This window comes from Lepidochelys kempii, chromosome 5 (assembly GCF_965140285.1).
Source record: "Lepidochelys kempii isolate rLepKem1 chromosome 5, rLepKem1.hap1, whole genome shotgun sequence".
NCBI lineage: Eukaryota > Metazoa > Chordata > Testudines > Cheloniidae > Lepidochelys > Lepidochelys kempii.
Genome location: NC_136384.1, coordinates 135,286,191 through 135,310,318, shown reverse-complemented (window position 1 = coordinate 135,310,318; position 24,128 = coordinate 135,286,191). Strand labels below are relative to the sequence as shown.

The following is a 24,128-nucleotide window of genomic DNA, read 5'->3' as shown; positions in this document are numbered from 1 at the left end:
GGTCACAGCTGGCACCCTGCCGGACCTTTCCCACTCACAGCTTGGGGGGATCCAGCGGTTTTAGCTGAATGTTCGGGCCCTATCTCTGTCATGGCCGCCACCAAAGATTATTTCAGCAGCCCTTCAGCCTGTCTAACCTTCAGTCACCCTCTGCTCCAGGGAGGAAGACTAGCTTTGGGGTTAACACACTACACTGGACACAAAAGATCCCGGTTCAATCCCTGTCCTGCCAGACTCCCTATGTGACTAGGGCCCAGTCACTTTGCTCTCAGTACAGGGGGATAACCACCCCTCCTGTCTCCCATCCTCTACCTTGCCTATTAAGATAGTGAGCTCTTTGGGGCAGGGGCAGTCTCCTACTGTGTCTGTGAAGCACCCAGCACAAAGCAACCCTGAGCTCAAAAATTTGCTAAAAAGAACCTAAAAATTCTGTGCTCCTCCTCTTCCCTGCAAAAGACCTTTCCCCAAAGGGGACATCAGCTTTAAGGGCTGGGATCCTCAGTCACTGGTGTAGATGTTTCAGAAGCCCACTGATGGGCAGTGAGGTTTGGCATTGCTTCCAGAGCAGCTGGCCCAGACAATGCCCGTGAGCAAAATCTAGTGAACCAGGGCCGTTTCTCCTGACCTTGCACAGGCACCTCAAAACACTGAGCAGAATCTCCCCATGTCTTCTGGCATATTGCCTCCCCACACCTCCTAATTAACGTGCACTTCGGGGCAGTCAGGGCACTGCAAGTATTCTTACCATAGGTGTTTGTCCCGGAGTTCTTTTCTTTCTTAAGATCTTCCAGCCAAACTGCCAGGATGGTAGAGTCTAAGTTCCAAAGCAGCTCGTTAACCTGATGGGACAGAGTCTCTCATTGGTGTTTCTGCCCCTATACGAGGCAGACCACTCAAGGTTAAAAATGTTAGTTGGCTCCCCCCTTGCCCAGACAGCACACAAGTGAGCACACCATTGCAGTGACTAGAAAGCAGTAAAATATTACAAAGCTTATGCCAGGAAATCCCCCAGGCATGATGTGAAGATGGTAGACCCCAGCCCTGTCTTAGGAAACTAAGGGGGGAATTAAGTAGAACCTCTTATACACTCTGCACAGTGCCTGCGGGAGGGAACAGCTTAAACAAGCCCACTGAGGAGTCACACACTCTCCATTCACACAACAGTCGTGCTCTGCCGTATTTTAGATCCTGCTCTTTCCCATGCATCACCTGCAACCCCACCCCAGCTACAAGGCACAGTGGTGTGGCTGAAATAGAGCCTTCTCCCCAGCTGGGGCGAGACCGTCCAGAGGCTGGAAGTGTTGTCTCCAGAAGATCCTGGTGATCAAATGCTAGAGCCTCTTGAGGGGCTGCTGTCTCCTCAGTAGGGAACGCACTTAAAAAAATACACTGTCTTCAGTGGGAGATGGGTTGAGCCAATGGTTCTGCTCTTGCTCCTAGGTACTTTGTGACCAAGAGATAGATAAGAGCCTGATTTTAAAGAAATCTGAATTTCCCAGGGTGCTGAGTGCCCAGCTGGAGTCAACAGGGCCACCTGTAGCCCAGCACTCCTGAGCTGGGCCCGTGCATACTACAAGGGACTCTTTCACCCAACCGCTCTTGTAAAGAGTCACAATTTGGTGCTTCCTACCTCCTGTCTCTTTCTGTAGAGACTAAAGTCTGTCAGTGACTAAAGGCAACGATGGGCCCAGTCTGCAGAGATCAGACCTAGACACAAATCTGGATCTGCAGTTTAGATTCAGATCACTATCAAGATGAGAACTAGCAACTAATTTGAAGTCTGGATCCAGGTTACTCTAGATTTGGGGTTACTCAGATCTGGGCCCGTCACTACTGACCACTGACCACAACCCTTCATGTTCAGCAGACCCCAGCAGACAGGTCTCCACACCAAGTAGCAGCAAGCACTGCATACACAGGAGGGCGACAGCCTGGACCCCTCACCTACCTTGGCTTGGCCTTTCTGAAATGGGAGGGTGAATTCCCCATGAAGGAGACCATTTTTCTCAAAGAAGACAACATCATGTTTGTTGGGTTTCTCCTGTGTGGATGCTATCAGGCTTCCAGAGGGCCTTAAAACAAATGCAAGGGTAAGCATGAGTGACCACAACTGATTGCAAATTTAAGGCAAAGAACACATCTAGCTGCTTGCCCTTGCCCAGTAGCACACAAACCAAAGGAGGACCAGAGCATGTGCTGTTATCAGGCCTCCAGCCAAAGCTCTTGCACCGCCATGCAGACCTTACTCCGGGTTCACAACACCCCTGTAGAAATAATATTAATACAGGAGAGGATAAGTGCTGCTGTCCCTCCCAAAGCTGAGCCAGCCTGGTGAGGTGTTGCTATAAGACCATACATAGAGCCTAACCTCTCCTACCAGCTCTGGCCTCACCTCCTGAGTGGAAGGGGGAGCTGCCCTGGGAAACAGGAATGATTGGCTCTAAACGGCTCTTCCTCTTTACATGTTTGACTAGAAGGAGGGAAGCTCAAAGCACGAAAACAAAGGAGGGAAAGGATCCTTCAGGCTCTGACAGATGTTGAGGAAACACCTCAGCCAGTGAACAAAACCCAGCCCCATCCACCAGGAACACACGCTGCTCATTACTCACTTCCACGCCAGTGCTTGTTCTAGTCCTGGGATAGGCTCACTTGTCGACTGTAAGACCAGCTCCCTGCTCCACACTCTGACCTTCCGGGCTCCTACACGAGACAAGGGGTGGGGTGGGGAGAGAGAGACAGGAAACTCAGGAGAAGCGTACTCTGCTTTTGGTGGGGTGAGGTGCGGGTGGAAAGGGACAACTTCTTCATGAAGACCCAGAGCACAAATGCAAAGTATGGGCACCCCTCACAGATAATGGCAGCTGCGGACAGGCTCACTGGAATTGCTGTGCAACTCACAATTATGACACAGCTGTGCATGATTTTGCACAAAGTTGGACAATTTGATTGTGACCATTCTCCTGCTTAAAGCGTCAGAAAATAACTCTTTTCTGCTTGGAGTTTCTCATGTGCATTCTATATTCAAACTTCCCAATCAACTCTGAGTTTCACATGTCCTTCCATTTCTGAGAGTTCAGATTCCAAAAACAACTTCTTTTGCATTCTGAGATGCGCTGAACAGTTTTGGCCCAGCCACAATTAAAAGACTGCTTGATGCGCGACATTAACTCCTTCCGTGCATGGTCCTGAATGAGAACAGGGGCCCAGCTGACACTTGAAATAAATGAGGGTCAAAATCCAAACTGTTTGGAAGACCAGCTTCTCTGGTAGCAGTTTCATGTTCTGACAGAATGCCCCAGATAACAAATGGGAAAGGCTCGGGTCTGGCCCTGCAGAGGACAGCCTAACTTGCACCCTTTGGTTCTATAAGCTAGGACGTTCTGTTGGCACCCCAACTGGGTAGGGACATAACACTGAGTTACAATCACAGCTATCTGCCAGAACCCAGCACCCGAAGTTTCGATCAGAACAAGTGAAGTATCAGTTAGTGATAGCAAGTTACTTACTCCCCAATACGTTTGGAAACCAAGGCAAAAGCCACATAAGCTGGGTGTTTCTAATGGGCAGGAGGAGCAGTCTGGAAAGGTTTGCTTTCAGAAGAGCATGGTTTCAAAAGTTTGCTCCTAGCCTGAGACAGGGAGGAGTGAGAGGGAGAAATAAAACACACCAGCAATTCTAGCCACTGCTTTGCTTTCCAGGATGCGGCAGAAACTACCACCCTCCTTGTGCAATAGCCATCACACCAATTCTTACCTTGGCTAATCTCTGAATCCAGGCCTGAGAGACAGACAATTAGGTCAATGGAAAGTGAGAAAGAGCAGAGCTGTGAAGTTAGAATCTAGGCCCGTTTCCCTGCACAGGGGCATTTCAGGTCCAGAGTTTTACTCAGACCCATCTATACTGAAAACCAGGCCCAAAATGGAAGGAAAAACCTTCCACTTTTTTCTTTAATTGCCAATTACTAAATATGACAAAGTAAGGCAGCTTTGCCAGCTTGATAAACTGATAGCCTCCCACACCAGCATAGGTAAATACTTCAATTTGGGGCTGGGCAGATTTTCTACATCAGTTAATCCCATACCTGTCTGTGGACAAATAGCGCTCACTGCTACAAACTGCCCATCTCCTCTCCAGGTGACTCGGGGTCGGCCATCATCAGAGGATGAAGCAGGTGGCACTTCCTGAAGTTTTACAGGAAAAACCAAAGGATCAGGTGTAAGTCTGAAATGGCTGCTGCTGGAATGGCCTTTGACTACAGAAAGCTATTGGCTGCCCCTACCCTTTGCAAGAGTCCATTATGTAGTTTATTACAACAACAAAAACAGTGTTAAAAGAATGTTAAGGTGGCAAAGTTAAACACTCAACAGTTAGGAAATGCCAGTAATAAGACTGCCCATGCAACCTTAATTTGGCCCCCTTGTGCGCCTGCATTATGATACAGCCTTTAATGACAATCACATCCATTTTAGTCACAGGTCTTCTCACTTTTTCAGTGCACAGGACAGACTTTGCTCTAGGGATGAACCAGGGCTGTGTAGTAAAGGGGGCTGTTGTCTGTGGGACCCTGTCTGATGGGTTGCAGAAGTTTGAAGGTGTGCGGTGAATTAGACAGGGAACTGCAGAAAGAGAGAGGCTGGTCTTCTGGTTAGAACAGCTGAATGCCAGACTGGAGAACAGGATTCTATCCCTCCCTCTGCCATGGGGTTCTTGTGCGATGCCGGGCAAGGCACTAACAGCAACACATTCAGAGGTGATGGATCACTAACTGTGTGCTCCTTGTTTCCTGGGACCCTGAACTTGAGACCCTGGGGTCTGATCTGCAGAAATGCTGAGCGCTCACAGCTGCTACTCAGGTCAACGGGAGCTGTGCTGTGAACATATGAGGCACTATACAATAGCACATACGCTGAAAAATCATGCCCCAGGTGTCTCAACTTGGGCATCCAAAATTAGTGGAATCTTTTGAAAATTTTGGCTTTAATCTGTGCCTCAATTTCCAATAACACTGCACATCTCACAGGGGTGCTGTGAAGACACATTTGTTAATGTTTGGGAAGCGCTCACACTTCGCTGATGAAGTGCCAGAGAAGAGCCCATGAGGAAATTCAGAATTCTATCTTCATAGCAGAGTTCAAACAGTGTGAAAAATAATAAGGCATGGGGGACACACTGAATTATGTGGCTAAAATAAAATATTGACTAACTCTCATTAAGTCACCAGTGTCCACCCTGTACGCTGAACAAGGCAGGGGTCCTATGGAAAAAAACTGTCCGTGATCATAATGTAAAAAGAAAAGGAGCTACAGCTCACTTCATCGGATGCATGCTCACGAAAGCTTATGGTTAGTCTCTAAGGTGCCACAAGTACTCCTTTTCTTTTTGCGAATACAGACTAACACGGCTGCTACTCTGAAACCTATCATAATGTAGACACACAAGGGAACAGAGTTAAGGCTGTACAAGTATCCTTCATTCTGGCTTTGCATAACTATTGAGTGCTTGACTTTGCCATCGTAGCGTTTCTTTAACTTAATTTTGTTTGTGTTATTTCCTAGGATTTAAAAAAGTAAACGGCAAAAAAAGATTCCACCATGTGACATCTCTCTGAATTTGACACCCATCCAGGCTATCAGCAGGGCTGGAACCATAGACCCAAGGCATAGACCTCTGCCACGTAAGCTGAGTAACTGTTAGCAGTAGAGTAGAATCTCAGAGTTATGAACACCAGAAAGAAAAGGAGGACTTGTGGCACCTTAGAGACTAACCAATTTATTTGAGCATGAGCTTTCGTGAAAGCTCATGCTCAAATAAATTGGTTAGTCTCTAAGGTGCCACAAGTCCTCCTTTTCTTTTTGCGAATACAGACTAACACGGCTGTTCCTCTGAAACCTGTCATGAACACCAGAGTTACCAACTGATCAGCCAACCACACACCTCATTTGGAACCAGAATTAAGCAATCAGACAGCAGCAGAGACACACATACACAGAGCAAATACAGTACAGTACCGTGTTAAATAAACTATTAAAAAAATAAAGGGAAAGCAGCATTTTTCTTCTGCATAGTAAACTTTCAAAGCTGTATTAAGTTAATGTTCAGTGGTAAACTGTTGAAAGAACAACCATAACCTTCTGTTCAGAGTTACGAACATTTCAGAGTTACAAACAACCTCCATTCCTGAGGTGTTCGTAACTCTGAGCTTCTACTGTAGTAGGTTGTCATCTGCCACTGGGACCAGCCACTAGAGGGGGATGAGACACTTTGCCAATGGGTTTCACAGATATTTTCTGACAGCTGAGGAATGATGAGTCTCAGAGACCCTGGGCTTCATTCCGGGCTCAGGAGGGGAGCATGCTCTAGTGGGCAAAGACCTTTCTGCCCATTTCCCCCAAAGCCTGACCCCCTTCCTGCCCTGTACTCTCCAATCTGTCTCCTAGTCCCAATGCCAGTCTCCACTGCTCCCCACGTTCCACATTCCAGGCCCAGTCTCCTTGCCCAACCAGTCCTCACTTCCCCCTGGGGGCACCCCAAACCAGTCACAGACTTCCCTTCATGCTAGCTCCAGTCTATTCCCCCTGGCACCTTGTCTCAGTCTCCTTGCCCAACCAGTTTAAGGCACTCCCAACTCCTTGTCCTATGTCAGACTTCCCCACCTCCCCATCCTTGCATTGGCTTCTTGTCCCAATCTACTCCCTCCCGACCCAGCTCTTGATCCTCTGTGCTCAAGTCAGGTTGCTTCCTCCTCCACACGCCCTGGGCCCCAGCAAAGGGTCACTGTGTGCACAGGACACAATATCCCTGCTCTCAGCTCTGGTGCCCGGTGCCACAAAAGCCCCATGCAGCCAGGGACAGCAATTGTAGGGAAAGTCCTGCTCAGCCCCTGAAGCCTGGGATGGTGTATGTGCAGTCCAGTTGCCATGTAGGAGCTATGAGGGGACAGAGAATGCTCAGTGCAGACAGGATCTTCAGAGAATTTAGCTGCTGCACTTTAACAAGTATGAAATACTTCCTGAAGGCTTATAACTTGACCAATTTTGGTGAATTTTTATGGAAACAGCAAAAGGCACAGGCCTTGCCATATTTTCAAAGTCTATGCCCCAAAGTTTGGGGATGCTATCGTTTGCCAATGAAACAGCAGTAAGTACTTTTAAAAAACTTGGGTAAAACAAAATATTCCTCTCCAATCTCATTCTCAGAAAAACAGTTGAACCATTTTAGGTGAAACTTTAAAAAAAAAAATCCTGTGACAGACATCTGGCGTGAAAGTTTCAATGCAAACAGTTAAAGTTTGGCAAAGATGCAAGCAACCGAAAACAGGGTCTTATAACAGGAAGCACTGGGCAAATTGCACTCCAGGCAGCACCACCTGCGTTGCCTGTTGTGTTTGAAAACCACTCCGAACCCGTCAGGTGCTGAGTGAGCAGCCATTCAACCCTGCATTACTGAAGTAGAGAGGGGGGAAGTATTTGACTTAAATCAAGTGAACAGTGAACAAATTAGGTGATAAATAGGGACATAATGTCAGGGAAGAAGCAGGAGAGTGTGAGCATCATTTCTCTGCATAGCATGGAGGGAAAGACAATAGCTCTCTCTGTATAGCTGTCCCTCTGGGCAACATGGAGACCTCATATGTCAGTGCAGTACCGTTTGCTTGCGATGAGCTGCCTGTTTGCCCTCTGATCCATGGAACTGTGTCTCCTTTTTACCCCAACCAACAGTGATGAACTTTCCTACAGGAGAGAGAATTGCAATATCTGAAGACTTACAAAATGGTACCATGCAGTTTGACAGACAAATAGAACCTCAAGGCAGCATCACCTTCCTAGCCTATTGTGCAGGATAAGCTGTTAGAGCTATTCTATGGGATGCATTTCCTAGAGATACATGTGGCTAACAGCACTGCAGCAGCTGGGTAACTTTCCAGCAGGTTTGACACATTTAGCGCCTTTGCTGCCAAGAAAATATTGACACTCAGCTGCAATTTACTAACCTGACAGTAGTATCCTGCTGCCTCCTGGGCAGAGTTCATGCTGTTCGTTCATTTCATTCATTATTATGAGAGAACAATGAAATACTTTTGAGTGTCTGTATTCACTGCAACAACTCACCTTCCCCAAAGTCATCCTGGTGGATCTCCCTTTCAGTAATTGGTTCAAAGTCCTTTGTCATCATAATAAGAGTTTGCTGACCTGCATTGTAAACAGACGAGCCAGGATTAAAAATTACATGTGTGGTATTCTCCAGTGCAAGAGAGAAGGTTGAATTCAGTTTCCCTGTTTGTCACATAGCAAAAGCAGAGGAAAAAAAATCACTCCCAACAACAGGAAAATATGATTGTAAAGCCACAAAAATTGGCAGGGAGACTCAGAGGCAAGCAGTTCTTGAACACTACCTTGAATTCAGCTTTGAAACTGAGTAGGTTTTAAGTTGACAGTGATTCCTATAAGTAGAAAAGGTCTTAAAGCAAAACCACAAATTCAATGCAGTAACATCCAAAAATCTAGTGAAAAACACAGCAAATGTATTGAATTTCTTACCTCTACAATTACAATTGTAAAATCTCAGTGTTATTTCACCTCCGCACGAAGTCATGTTTATCTTTTTAATGAGTCCTATTGTGACGCTCTGTACCTTGGGGGAACACCATACACCCCCGCATGTTCATCTTTGTAAAATGATTGCGTGGTATCCAATGCAAAGTTTGTCACGTTGGGTTTCTTCAGAAGGCTGATCATGCACTGAGCATGGTTGTAACAGTAATGTTATAATAAGGTTACAGGTTATAATTTCATGTATATAGTTACGAGGCTGAATATGTATCCTCATGGCTTAAAGCAAGCCCAGGAAAAAACTCTGCCTCTCTGTTCTTGGAGTTCACACCTCGTCAGGGCATGGATGGGATAAACCCAGCCCAGCCTCACAGGAACAATGGATACTGGCTTAGGCAGCAACAAAACAATCTATTAAACCCTAGAGAAAGTCATCCCCTTCCTTTGGGCAGTTTGGGACTGTGATGGGGTAATGCCCACCTGACTCTGAGGAGGGCAGGGGGTGGGGGAGAAGAGAGGGAGAAGAGCCAAGAGGAAAGAAAGGACATGATAAAAGGGAGAGACTCTCTCTCTTCCACCTACAGCAAGTTAAAGAAGTATGGGCTGGATGAATGGACTATAAAGGTGGATAGAAAGTTGGCTAGATTGTCAGGCTCAACGGGTAGTGATCAATGGCTCCACCTCTAGTTGGCAGCCGGTATCAAGTGGAGTGCCCCAAGGGTCGGTCCTGGGGCCGGTTTTGTTCAGTATCTTCATAAATGATCTGGAGGATGGCGTGGATTGCACCCTCAGCAAGTTTGCAGATGACACTAAACTGGGAGGAGAGGTAGATATGCTGGAGGGTAGGGATAAGATACAGAGGGCCCTAGACAAATTAGAGGATTGGGCCAAAAGAAATCTGATGGGGTTCAACAAGGACAAGTGCAGGGTCCTGCACTTAGGAAGGAAGAATCCTATGCACCGCTACAGACTAGGGACCGAATGGCTAGGCAGCAGTTCTGCGGAAAAGGACCTACGGGTTACAGTGGACGAGAAGCTGGATATGAGTCAACAGAGTGCCCTTCTTGCCAAGAAGGCCAATGGCACTTTGGGATGTATAAGTAGGGGCATTGCCAGCAGATCGAGGGACGTGATCTTTCCCCTCTATTTGACATTGGTGAGGCCTCATCTGGAGTACTGTGTCCAGTTTTGGGCCCCACACTACAAGAAGGATGTGGAAAAATTGGAAAGCGTACAGTGGAGGGCAACAAAAATGATTAGGGGACTGGAACACATAACTTATGAGGAGAGGCTGAGGGAACTGGGATTGTTTAGTCTGCAGAAGAGAAGAATGAGGGGGGTTTTGATAGCTGCTTTCAGCTGCCTGAAAGGGGGTTCCAAAGAGGATGGATCTAGACTGTTCTCAGTGGTAGCTGATGACAGAACAAGGAGTAATGGTCTCAAGTTGCAGTGAAGGAGGTTTACGTTGGATATTAGGAAAAACTTTTTCACTAGGAGGGTGGTGAAGCACTGGAATACGTTACCTACGGAGGTGGTGGAATCTCCTTCCTTCGAGGTTTTTAAGGTCAGGCTTGACAAAGCCCTGGCTGGGATGATTTAGTTGGGGTCGGTCCTGCTTTGAGCAGGGGGTTGGACTAAATGACCTCCTGAGGTCCCTTCTAACACTGATATTCTATGATTCTAAGTGACAGAAAAGGAAAGAGACCTTGGTGTGTTGGTCGATAATAGGATGACAATGTAATGCAGTTACAAAAGAGGCAAATATGATGCTATGATGCATCAGGCAGGACATATTCGAGAGAGAGAGAGGGAAGTAGTAATGCCATTTTACAAGGCACTGGTAAGACCTCATCTGGAGCCCGTACAATTCTGATCACCCACGTTCAAGAGAGATGAATTCAAATCGGAACTGGTGCAGATAAGTGATCGGGGGAATGGAGGGCCTATCATATGAGGGGAGACTGGAAGAGTTAGGCTTGCTAAGCCCAGCAAAACAAAGGTCGAGAGGGGATGTGACTGCTCTCTATAAATACATCGGGGGGGGGCAACAGGGAGGGAGAAGAGCTATCGAAGATAAAGGACAATATTGGCATAAGACCAAAAAGATATTAACTGGCCATGAACAAATTCAGACTGGAAATTTGAAGGTTTCTACCCATTAGAGGGGTGAGGTTCTGGAAGTCTCCCAGTAGGAGCTGTGCAGGCAAACAACTTAATTTTGAGAGAAAGCTGGACATGTACAAGAGGAATTGCATAGCAGGGCCTGGTAGCTCTTAGAGTCCCTCCTGATCCATGTCAGATAGTCATAAAAATCTCATGCTTCAGGTCTTCAGCTGGTCACCCACAGGGTCAGAAAAGGATATTCTCTCTCCCCCTCCCCCCCACAAAGTATTCTGGGGTTTTTCATCTCCTTCCTCTGAAGCACCAGGGATGGCCACGGCTGGAGGTAGGACATTGGCTGGTACGGGCTGATGCTTTGAGGTGCCACTAAGTCTCTTTCTCAGGTCGCTGGTTCTTGCTCACATGCTCAGGGTCTAACAGGCCATATGTGGGGTCAAGAAAAATTTTCCCCCCAGGTCAGATAGGCAGCAACCTTGGGGTTTTTTGCCTTCGTCTGCAGCCTGGGATGCGGGTCACTTGCCAGGGTTATCTTGGTGTATGTCACTTAATCAATTCCCTGCCATTCCAGGGACCTTGGGCACCTCACGCCCTCCTGTTCTGTCTTTGGAACACAATAGTTTAGACTAGGGCTTTGATTAATCGCAGTTACCTCATGCAATTAACTCAAAAAAAATTAATCACAGTTTTAATTGCACTGTTAAACAATAGAACACCAACTGAAATTTTTTAAATATTTTGGATGTTTTTCTACATTTTCATATATATTGTATTCTGTGTTGTAATTGAAATCAAAGTGTATATTTTTTATTACAAATATTTGCACTGTAAAAATAAGCAAATAGTATTTTTCAATTCACCTCATACAAGTACTGTAGTGCAAACTCTTTATTGTGAAAGTGCAACTTACAAATGTAGAATTTTTTGTTACATAACTGCACCCAAAACCAAAACAATGTAAAACTTCAGTGCCTACAAGTCCACTCAGTCCTACTTCTTGTTCAGCCAATCGCTAAGACAAACAAGTTTGTTTACATTTACAGGAGATAATGCTGCCCTCTTGTTAAGGCTTGGCTACACTTGCGAGTTACAGCGCATTAAAGGAGCCCCAGGCGCACTAGCTCACTACCCGTCCACGCTGGCAAGGTATGCAGAGCACTCTGACTCTGCAGCCACAGCACTGCTGGGACTCTACCTCGGCGAGTGGAATAACATTTCCTGCGCCCCCGCTGGAGCGCTGCAGCGCCAGTGTGAACGAGGTGTTGCTTTACTGCGCTCTGATCAGCCTCCGGAAATGTCCCATAATCCCCTTAAGTCAAGCAGCCACTCTTCTCATTGTTGCATGAAATCGGATGCAGGAATGAGGAAATGCCCTTTTAAAGCTCCCATTCGGAGAAGCTGGCTGCTTATCAGCTCCGAGAAAACGCAAACGTTTACTGATTGCTTTGAGTGAGTGAGAGAGAGGTGGGGGGAGGGGGGTCTGAACTTACAAGACAGCTCGCTGACACTCAGCACCCCAAAAACCCACTCTCCCCCCCCACATACACACAACACACTCCCGTCACACTCCACTCCACCCCACCCCCATTTGAAAAGCACGTCGCAGTCACTTGCATGCTGGGATAGCTGCCCATAATGCACTGCTCCCAATGCTGCAAATGTGGCCACGCCAGTGTGCTGTCAGCATGGACAGACTGCAGCACTTTCCCTACTGCGCTCGCTGAAGGCGGGTTTAACTCCCAGTGCTCTACATCTGCAGGTGTAGCCATGCCCTTATTTACAATGTCACCAGAAAGTGAGAACAGGCATTTGCATGGCACTTTTGTAGCCAGCACTGCAAGGTATTTACATGCCAGATATGCTAAACATTCGTATGCCCCTTCATGCTTTGGTCACCATTCCAGAGGACAAGCTTCCATGCTCATGACGCTCATTAAAAAAATAATATGTTAATTAAATTTCTGACTGAACTCCTTGGGGAAGAACTGTATGTTCCTGGCTGTTTAACCCACCTTCTGCCATATATTTCATGATATAGCAGTCTTGGATGATGACCCAGCACATGTTGTTCATTTTAAGAACACTTTCACGCCAGATTTCACAAAACACAAAGAAGGTACCAATGTGATATTTCTAAAGAAAGCTACAGCACTCGATCCAAGGTTTAAAAATCAGAAGTGCTTGAGAGATGAGGTGTGGAGTGTGCTTTCAGAAAAGAGCAACACTCACATGCGGAAACTACAGAACCCGAACCACCAAAAGAGAAAATTTATCTTCTTCTAGTGGCATCTGACTCAGATAATGAAAATGAACATGCATCGGACCACACTGCTTGGGACTGTTATCGAGTACAGCCCATCATCAGTATGGAATGGCGGTTGAAGCATTAAGGGGTATATGAATCTTTAGCGCAGCTAACACATAAATATCTTGCGACACCAGCTACAACAGTGCCATGAGAACGCCTGTTCTCACTTTCAGGTGACATTGTAAACAAGAAGCGGGCAGCATTATCTCCTGCAAATGTAAACAAACTTGTTTGTCTCAGCGACTGGGTGAACAAGAAGAAGGACTGAGTGGACTTGCAGGCTCTAAAATTTTACCTTGTTTTGTTTTTGAACGCAGGTTTTTTTTGTACATAATTCTACATTTGTAAGTTCAACTTTCATAATAAAGAGATTACACTACAGTACTTAGGTGAATTGAAAAATACGATTTGTTTTTTTACAGTACAAGTACTTGCAACAAAAATAAATATGAAGTGAGCACTGTGCACCTTGTTTTCTGTATTGTAACTGAAATTAATATATTTGAAAATGTAGAAAACATCCAAAACTATTTAAATATTATTCTATTATTGTTTAACAATGCACTGCTGGATGTTTTTTAATCGCATGATTAATCGCGATTAATGTTTTTAATCGCTTGACAGCCCTAGTTTAGACCAATATATTACAACCCTCAGGAGACTAATTTCATTTGTCGGGTTTTGCTGGGTGATGTTAATGGCTTGTGCTATATAGGAGGTCAGACTAGATCACCGGGTGATCCCTTCTGGGCTTCAGCTTTATGACTATCTTTTGCTATTGCCTCTAATAGAAAGGATGAGAAGCCATTTCTCCTATGAAGGCTGTCGCAAGGAATTTAACACACCTATCCCAGCTTTTCTGGATCCAACACCAGATTTTACTTCCTTGAGAGAGATCTGTAAAGCTGCTGAAATCAGAACGTGTGTGTGTCATAATTGTTCAGGGCCAGGTAACTGGATTACGCAAGCATAGTTCAGGGTGAGCAAAGGGGCAGAATTTGGCCCTATGAAAAATTATGAAAGGCTATACTAAACTATCTTGTATTTGCTCAACAGAGTTTACAAACAGACGATCATCTGTACCTGTAACCAGCAGGACAAGCTCCTGGTCAGGACTCCAGCTCATGGTGGTCAGACCAGTGTCCACACTCCCAACACATTCGAGCTGTAAGAGAGCAATGAGCGGCGTGAGGTATTCGTGTATGTATGGGTGATACATATGCAACTGCAAGAAAGGAATGTCTCTCCAATGTATTGTTCTGATTTACAAGGAGCTCGGGGAGATGACAATTGCACTAGCTGTGGCTGCTCATGATTGCCAGAGCTGTGCTCTGGTAACAGGCCCAATCCGTTTTGGTGAAGAGAAGGGAAACTCCAGATACCTGCAAAATGACTCAGTCTTACACACAAGGAGTCTCAGTACACACACAGTGAATTTCAAGACACCAAAATATATTCCAAGCAAACACAGTAAGCATTAAAACAACGTTAAGGCTGAGACATCAGTCTGTAAAGCCAAGACATACAAGATCAGAAGCTAAACCTTAACTCTGACCCTAGTGCTCATGCCAGAAAATATCATCTCTAGCGCATTAGACAAGTTGTTAATACATATTATAGGACATGATCTTGCATACACTAAAATGACAATACTTTACACAGTCTTCAGAATATGCTTTTTTTTTTTTTATTAAAGTCTGAGTGACATTTGCAAAATATGCCACATGTGAACAAAGTTGGCTGAAATGGAAATAGCAGCTATCCAAGTTTCAGCACAGACTGGCTGTCAGGGTGTCACCTAACCCTGGAGCTTGCCCTGCCTATTCTAGCCCTCCCCTTGCTGCTACTTCCTTTGCAGCTGCACCAGTTGGAGTACAATAGCAGATCTTCAGGAAGCGTCATTATAGATAGGACACTAGTGAGTTTAAGCAACTTGCCCAAGATCGCACACAAATCTATAGCAGAGCATGGACTAGAACCCCACCCCAAACAAAGTCTGACGTCCCAGTCCACTGCGCTATTCCCTGGGCTAAACGGTTCTGGTTTCTCATTAATGTTGCCTGGCAGTTACGTTTTATGACCTTTAATCATGGAACGTAAACCTTTTAGTCTTTAAATGAGATCTATACATAAGAAACATGATTCTAATATACATTAGTTTTCTCTGAAGATGTTCTGCACTAACTGATAAATATGTTAGGTTTATAATTCAGCTTTGTTTTTAAATAACATTTTGCTCGGAGGTTAACAAATTAACTTATTTCAGTAGGATTCCCGGTGCAGGCATTGGGGTAGGGGCATAGTTCCCAATGCTTCATTACTTTTCATTGTCAAGGAATTAACTGGATGACCAACACTTCCAAGTTATATAAATTCTGCCCTCAGTTACACCCAAGAAACCCCAGAGAAGTCAGTAAGGCTACCTGGGTAAGAATGGAAGCAGCCTATAACTTCTCCTTTTACCTTCCAGCTTACCTGCTTTGTACTGAGGTTGCACAGTATAACATCTCCAGCTGCCGTAGCAACACACACACACTCCTGATCTGGCAGATCTTCAATGCCCACAATGTGGCCACTTCCATCTTCTGGCAGAAAACCATCCACAGTCAAGGAAATTTCATTCGTCACCTAGATGGAGAGAACAGACAATCAGAAAATGACATGTTACTTTGTTTAGATTTATACAAATCCGGGTGGGGGGTAACTATACACTCTAGGCACCCAACATCTCCAAGAAATACAGCACAAATATTACCTCACATGCAGCAGTAAGATTTAATAGAACTCACCACCACTGAGCCAGGCAACTCAGACATCAGACAGGGAAATACCTGACTTTATTCTCAGTTACACTGGAATATTTCATTGCTTTTCAAACTGATTATTTAGGTGAAAGATCAATCAACAAATGGCAATGTTCCTTCACAGAACGTGTCCCATTAAGTATCATTTTATGGCCCCTATGCCCCCCATATCAAATGGACTATAAGAAGGTGCAAGTTCCTGCTGAATTTGCTCCAATGTTTCTGAAGGATCATATAGACAGCAGAGGGATAGCATCACCTTAAATACACATGACTGAAATGTTTTCACATGCTGGTTTTACAGACTACACATCAGAATACTATAGCTAGAACATTAGAGAAAAGCCTCCTCTCCTCTTCCTTAGCGTCTTTACTAGGTACACTGGAGAGCACATTTTTAGCGCCAGTTGCACTTGTACAGCGGAAATAGTCAATCAGCTTCCCTGACCTGTGCGGGCCTTTCACACAGCAAATGAGGAGAGAAAAGCAATGATAAATCCTAAAACGGTGACTGTAAAACCATGCATACTGGCAGGTGATGTGTGTGTGCGCGCGCATGTCAGAGCAGGGCGAGCATATTTAATGACTTAACTTGATTTTTGTCACTCACTAGATTTCAGGTTGACGGTGTCACTAGAATCAGCATGGAGATTCTATAGAAGTGTCCCTCCTCATCACCTGACACCAGGGAAGTATGAGAACTCTTCCATCAACAGAGTTACAGAATAGAGTACGGGGGGAAGCAAGCTAGCTGCAGGGCAGTAGCAAAGCATACTCTTAAGCAAAATGGGAGGGGTCGAGCTTTCAGAGCATTCAGTCACTTGGTCAAAAGCTGCAGCCTGGGACTGCAGCAGACAGAGTGCACTCAGCAAGGGAGAGAAGTGACTCATGCTGCTCTGCAGCATGCCTCCCAGAGAAATCTGTGCAGTACTAACAGATTCCAGGGACAACGGGGCCCAGACCCTCCCGGAGGAAGCACTGCCACAAAGCAAGGGCTCGTAAGGAAGACAGAAAAACTTCTCTTCCCTTGTGTTCTGAGTGGAACTGAAATTTACACCATATTCGGGTTACATCTTCATCTGCAAGACAACTTCTGTACCTTTTCAAGTCCTACCTACGAGTTCACGGCTGCTGTAGCTAGCGGGACGAGCACGCAACACTGCTTGTACAAGTTTTGCAAAACATTGGCCAAATGCGTCTTGGGGTAACACCACCCACGACGATGCAGTTACAATTTCTTTCCTGCTGTAGCACTGATCTTAAAAGCAGGATGGATAAAAATCTATGATTTTTTTAAAAAACAAAATTAAAAAAATCTGATTTTTTTGATAAAATGCTTTTGGAGGAAAAAACCTACCCAAAGATAGTTTTAATTAAGATACATTATAGCTCAAAGATATCTCATCATGAAATAGGGATTATAAATTCTTATTCTATAGTAAGAGACAATATATTCATGTAATGTTTAAGAAAAGTTTTGTAAATAAATTCCAACAGTTCATGGATTAGGGACCCAATCTTATGGGGTTCAAGGGGCTTCTGTATAGATTTAGGTTAATCTTTCTATCTACCCAATGGGACCCAGTGCTCAGTCTAGAAGATACCATCAGAGATGCTTAGTTTTGCAGTTCTCAAACTGTGGATTTGTGTCTCCAGAGATAACAAGCTTGTTAAACAGCAAAAATGTTTTTAAATAAATCAATCAATAATATATAGAGGTTAGAAATAACAGACCTCAACCCTATTGTCCCTCTGCAAATTTGTGTACACAGAGTCAATCCCTTACCTCTCTCTGAAAGTGCAGTTTCAAAAAGTTCAATGAATAGAAGATCGTTGGGGGCAGAATAGATCTGGACAAGGAGAAGAAGTCTGGAGATAAATGTGAGAAGGGAGGGACGGGCAGTAGAAACAAAACTGAAACTGTTTGAGCAGCATATTCCAGAAGCCTTGAGGTCTTTGTGAGTGTAGCCTTCATTGATTTGAGATCTACCATAGCATTCTCTCACTAGAAGGGAAAACCTATAATGTCAGCTGGCCGTAAAAGAGACCCAGTTTCGGAATATTTTAATGAAGTTCCTCTACCTGTCCGTAAGACAGGTATGTGTGCAAAATGCAAACAGTGCAACAAAGAAATGCAAGGCCTGGTTGCCCGAATGAAACAACATCATGAGACGTGTTCTTTCCGTTCTGGTATGAAACTGCAGAAAAACCTGAGAGTCTCTGGATTAAGTTTAGAAGTATGAGCAACAAGGGCGATGTCGTGGTGGGAGTCTGCTATACACCACCAGACCAGGGGGATGAGGTAGCCAAGGTTTTCTTCCGGCAACTAACATAAGTTACTAGATTGCAGGCCCTGGTTCAATCACCCTGGTATCTGCTGGGAGAGCAATACAGCAGTACACAGACAATCCAGGAAGTTTTTGGAAAGTATAGGGGACAATTTCCTGGTGCAAGTGCTGAAGAAACCAACTAGGGGCAGAGCTCTTCTTGACCTGCTGCTCACAAACCGGGAAGAATTAGTAGGGGAAACAAAACTGGATGGGAACCTGGGAGGCAGTGACCCTGAGATGGTTGAGTTCAGGATCCTAACACAAGGAAGGAAGGAGAGCAGCAGAATATGGACCCTGGACTTCAGAAAAGTAGATTTTGACTCCCTCAGGTAACTGATGGGCAGGATCCCCTGGGAGAACAACATGACGGGGAAAGGAATCCAGGAGAGCTGGCTGTATTTTAAACAATCCTTATTGAGAGTGCAGGAACAAACCATCCCGATGTGTAGAAAGAATAGTAAACGTGGCAGGCGACCAGCTTGGCTTAACAGTGAAATCCTTGCTGATCTTAAACACAAAAAAGAAACTTACAAGAAGGGGAAGATTGGACAGATGACCAGGGAGGAGTATAAAAATATTTCTCAGGCATGCAGGAGCAAAATCAGGAAGGCCAAATCACACTTGGAGTTGCAGCTAGCAAGGGATATGAAAGGTAACAAGAAGGGTTTCTTCAGGTACGTTAGCAACAAGGTGGTGGTCAAGGAAAGCGTGGGCCCCTTACTGAATGAGGGAGGCAACCTAGTGTCAGAGAATGTGGAAAAAGCTAATGTACACCATGCTTTTTTTTGCCTGTCTTCACAAACAAGGTCAGCTCCCAGACTGCTGCACTGGACAGCACAGCATGGGGAGGAGGTGACCAGCCCTCTGTGGAGAAAGAAGTGGTTCAGGACTATTTAGAAAAGCTGGACAAGCACAAGTCCATGGGGCCAGATGCGCTGCATCCGAGAGTGCTAAAGGAGTTGGCGGATGTGATTGCAGAGCCATTGACCATTATCTTGGAAAACTCATAACCATCAGGGGAGGTCCCAGATGACTGGAAAAAAGGCTAATGTAGTGCCCATCTTTAAAAAAGGGAAGAAGGAGAATCCGGGGAACTACAGACCAGTCAGCCTCACTTCAGTCCCTGGAAAAATCATGGAGCAGGTCCTCAAGGAATCAATTCTGAAGCACTTAGAGGAGAGGAAAGTGATCAGGTACAGTCAGCATGGATTCACCAAGGGCAAGTCATGCCTGATCAACCTGATTGCCTTCTATGATGAGATAACTGCCTCTGTGGATGAGGGGAAAGCAGTGGACGTGTTATTCCTTGACTTTAGCAAAGCTTTTGACACAGTCTCCCACAGTATTCTTGCCAGCAAGTTAAAGTAGTACAGACTGGATTCATGGACAATAAAGTAGATAGAAAGCTGGCTAGATTGTTGGGCTCAACGGGTAATGATCAATGGCTCCACCTCTAGTTGGCAGCCAGTATCAAGCGGAATGCCCCAAGGGTCGGTCCTGGGGCTGGTTTTGTCCAATATCTTCATTAATGATCTGGAGGATGGTGTGGATTGCTCCCTCAGCAAGTTTGCAGATCACACTAAACTGGGAGGAGTGGTAGATATGCTGGAGGGTAGGAATGGGATACAGAGGGACCTAGACAAATTAGAGGATTGGGCCAAAAGAAATCTCATGAGGTTCAACAAGAACAAGTGCAGAGTCCTGCACTTAGGAAGGAAGAATCCCATGCACCGCTACAGACTAGGGACCAAATGGCTAGGCAGCAGTTCTGCAGAAAAGGACTTAGGGGTTACAGTGGATGAGAAGCTGGATATGAGTCAACAGTGTGCCCTTGTTGCCAAGAAGGTTAATGGCATTTGGGGCTGTATAAGTAGGGGCACTGCCAGCAGATCGAGGGACGTGATCGTTCCCCTCTATTCGACATTTGGAGTACTGTGTCCAGTTTTGGACCCCACACTACAAGAAGGATGTGGAAAAACTGGAAAGCATCCAGCGGAGGACAACAAAAATGATTAGGGGACTGGAACACATGACTTATGAGGAGAGGCTGAGAGAACTGGGATTGTTTAGTTTGCAGAAGAGAAGAATGAGGGGGGATTTGATAGCTACTTTCAACTACCTGAAAGGGGGTTCCAAAGAGGATGGATCTCGACTGTTCTCAGTGGTAGCAGATGACAGAACAAGGAGTAATGGTCTCAAGTTGCAGTGGGGGAGGTTTAGGTTGGATATTAGAAAAAACTTTTTCACTAGGAGGGTAGTGAAGCACTGGAATGGGTTACCTACGGAGGTGGTGGAATCTCCTTCCTTAGAGGTTTTCAAGGTCAGGCTTGACAAAGCCCTGGCTGGGATGATTTAGTTGGGGCTTGGTCCTGCTTTAAGCAGGGAGTTGGACTAGATGACCTCCTGAGGTCCCTTCCAACCCTGATATTCTATGATTCTATGTTTCTCAGGAGGAAACTGCATTGAAGATCGTGCATGTTCAGACATGTTCATTAGGTTGGTAAACTTTTTAATTTCATACTTCTTTCTTAAGAACTGCCTGTATTACTTCTGGACTATTCTTGAATTCTCATGTTTGAGCAAAAAATATAGTTGTTACTCTATGATACTATAATCTTAAATGCAGTTGTGATAAAAAAATAAATAGCTGAAATAGGCAGATCTTTCTTTTACAATTTCACCTTTAAAGTAGTACAGAGTATCAGTGAATGCAATGAGTAATACTAAATGAGCAGAATGGTAATAATAATTAAATAACTGTATTGACTTATTTTGTTTAGGAGAATCCATCCTCAACATACAGGATTCTGAAGACTATCCACCTTCAAGATCACCATCATTTTCCATAGTTTCAGTGTTATTTGCCAATGATAGTGTTTCAGTCACATCATGTATGTTACATAGCCACAGTGTATGCCATGTAGCAAAAAGAAAAAAATCCTCCATCATCCAGAAACCACCATAGATAAGTTTGTGATAAGAATCAGAAGATTACAAAAAGAGGTAATTGATGAAAAAATTTTTTACAAAAACAAACCTGATTTTAAAAAACTTGAACGTTTAACTAAATTCAAAAATTCATATGCTTGTTTTGTTAAAATATTATGTTTGCTGTTGAAGAAAAAAATCCAGAATACGCGAAGTTGCTGTTTTAGTTAAATAAAACAATTTAAATGTCTGTCTGGTGACGTTCTCCTCCTAATACAGCATGGCAAGAAAATCCTACAAATATTAACGATTAACCTGTTGAACTGGAGATAGTTCACCTCCCAATGACTTCAAAAATATCTGGTTCAATTACCTTTGGTAAATGAAATAACCAAACAATCATTAGTTTTACAGCTATATCAGAAAACGAATCTGAAAAGTTTTCAAAATAAATTGCTTTAAAAATGTACAGTGTGTACCTTCTAAAAATTAAACTTACATCTATCTCTGAGTTGTGAAGAATATGTATTAAGGTTATAGCCACCACCAAGAATGCACTTTTATGTAGAAATCTATGATTAAATTGAGTCTTCCTGACTAGTGTCAAATCCACCCTGCTTAAAAGGAAGTTTGAGGGTTGAAATGACAACATTAAATACCTGAGATCATCTACTCCCCTGTCGTGGGGCAAGTACATCCTGTCCCCCTTTGAGGCAGGGAAAAGGGCATTATAGCCCCATAGTTGAGTTCACCTGCCCACCCTTAGCCTCAGGGCAGTCATGGCTAATGACCAGAATCAATATGGTGCCCCTCCCTCGAAGGCTGTGAGGCCTAGTGGCCAGAGTCAATACGGCTGCCCTTCCTCACAGGGCTGCATGGGCCAGAGGCCAGAGTCAATATGACTATCCTCCTTAGCCAGGCTGCGTGGCCTAGTGGCCAGCGGTAATATGGCTGTCCTCCTTAGCCAGGCTATGTGGCCTGATGGCCGGAGATGGTGGCCAGTGGTAGGGGGACCCAGGCCCTCCCTAGTCCACCAGGTCCCAGCTCAGGGCCCTTTCAGCGGAGAGCGTATTCATCACTGCGTGAGCGAGGATCTGACCAAAACACACTGACTTATTGCTTGGTTCTACAACCGGATCAATAGCTAGTCTCCCTGGGCTGCTTCTTACTCAGTCTTCCAGTGACTTGGTCCATGGGTGTCTGGGGTCTTTGGCCTGTGAGGCACCTGACGGTTCCAACGTCTCTCGGGCGTCTGCAGGTAGCCAGATATCCGCCCGTGTCTCGGCGTCCCTAGCCTCCACAATCTGGGGTTCCCGGGCAGGAGCCTCTCTCCTCCGTGGTCCACCCTGACTGAGCTGGGCTGCTCCCTTTTGTACTGATGCTCCAGTTGGAGCATGCACAGCAGGGGTGAAGGGGGCATGGCTTCCTCTGCCCAGAGTCACGGATAACGCCTCCTTGTCCAGTGCAGGGCAAGTACACTCCATCACACCTCCATAATGGAATGGCTCCAAACTAGATTCAATGTCAGAATTTAAGTACTCAGCTGTGTCCCTTTATATAATTAAGGCTCCTTCTGCCCTTGAGAACTATGAAAAAATGGGAGGGGGAGGCATATCGACTCTGCCGGTGGCAGAGCCAAGAAGCTGAGCAGGAGTGGCAGAAGCAAGGGGCGAGAATGAAGCAGCATCCACACAAAGCCTGACTGAACCTGATAATGCACCTCAGATGCTTTAGCCATCAGGCATCAGAGTGCTTTAAAAGCCAAGAGAACTTGATGCACTGGTTACAAGACAACGTGTCTAATGGTTACAGTCAGAGTTCTGGGTCTGACCTCGGCTCTTGTGTCTCACTATGTCTGTGGGCAAGGTACTTGGTCTCTCTGGGCCTCCGTTGACAGACTCTTAGTATAGCCCCCTTTTTAATGAAGATGTAGTCTTCTGAGGAGCAACTGAGCTGTGCAGGCTTAGAGCAGAGCTCCTGCACGCTGCAGGAACAGGGCTACAGAGAAGTTCACTCATGGATAAGCTCATGTCTATGGCAGTTCTTTGCTTATGAGCCTCAACTAAGCAGTCAAAAATAATGGCTCATAACATGCTTTGTACTTATGTCTATTCAGCTTGGTTGACTACTATCATTGCCGTACAGTAGAAGGGAAACTTCACCAGGCACCAATCTAAACGCCTCTTTTATGAATTCAGTGAGAGTTCTCCAACTTTCCTGTTTCAGCACCCTCAGACTGCAGTGGCAGAAAGAACTGAATTGGACAGGACATGTAACTTTACCAGGACATAAATCCACATTTTCATTATTATGCACGTCTGCCTTCTAGACTGCAAGCTTTCTTCAGAGCTGAGACTTTTGCTGGTGTACCCTGCAGTACTGCAGACATAATGTCGGCACTAAACAAAGTCTATGTGTGCTCAGTGCTGCAGATATAGTGTGCTCACTGCTGTATAGAACCTGGCGGGGATAAGGACTGAAACGAAGGCGTTTACAATCCAAAGAGATGATTCGATCTATATAGGTGGATGGAACACAAGACACTGCAGCGGAACGCATTTCCAACCAGGCAAAGCCAACCTACTGCTCTTTGTGATCACAAGAAAAAAAAAAAAAGTATGGTCACCAGGTCCAGTCCTGTAACACTCAGAGTGCTCTGAATGCCCAGTAAGTCAATGAGCATGAAAACATTTACCATCCTGCAAGTATGAACCCACAATTAGCATCAGGAAAACAGCCCTAAACAAAGCTTTAGAACTTCCACCAGTAACTCACCCCTTGAATGGCTGGGTCCAGCTCCAGGATCCCATATTCTGAGCCAATGAGCAGCGTCCCTTGGTCTGCACGGAGGCAGAAACACTGAGGACTCCCCAAAGCCGGGACAGGCCCATGCTCTCGAGCGTACAGTAACTTCAAATTTCTCATTGTATCAGCAACACAGGAACTGGAGAAATGCAATCCCCCAAAGAGCTATTAAAACAAACACACAGAGAGGGAGCTGGTTTCAGAGTAGCAGCAGTGTTAGTCTGTATTCGCAAAAAGAACAGGAGGACTTGTGGCACCTTAGAGACTCACCAATTTATTTGAGCAT

The 24,128-nt window shown here is 45.2% G+C and overlaps 1 protein-coding gene across 9 annotated transcripts in view; it reads right to left on the bottom strand.

Moving 5' to 3' along the window:
• Positions 1–24,128, bottom strand: part of ELP1 (elongator acetyltransferase complex subunit 1) — a 113,605-nt gene that overhangs the window by 87,195 nt on the left and 2,282 nt on the right. For 8 of the 9 annotated variants that reach the window (XR_012159185.1, XR_012159184.1, XM_073346016.2 and 5 more), the window contains exons 2-10: positions 23,813–24,007; positions 15,451–15,603; positions 14,059–14,140; positions 8,109–8,189; positions 7,645–7,730; positions 4,082–4,181; positions 2,610–2,700; positions 1,949–2,072; positions 746–839 (exon numbers count right to left, since the gene is read on the bottom strand). Coding sequence is in view for 7 of the 9 variants with exons in the window: in XM_073346011.1 (XP_073202112.1) it covers positions 746–839; positions 1,949–2,072; positions 2,610–2,700; positions 4,082–4,181; positions 7,645–7,730; positions 8,109–8,189; positions 14,059–14,140; positions 15,451–15,603; positions 23,813–24,007 (1,006 nt within the window). In the remaining 2 variants the exon portion in view is untranslated. The remainder of the gene's footprint in view (positions 1–745; positions 840–1,948; positions 2,073–2,609; positions 2,701–4,081; positions 4,182–7,644; positions 7,731–8,108; positions 8,190–14,058; positions 14,141–15,450; positions 15,604–23,812; positions 24,008–24,128) is intronic. The other variant, XM_073346014.1, reaches the window with a different exon arrangement.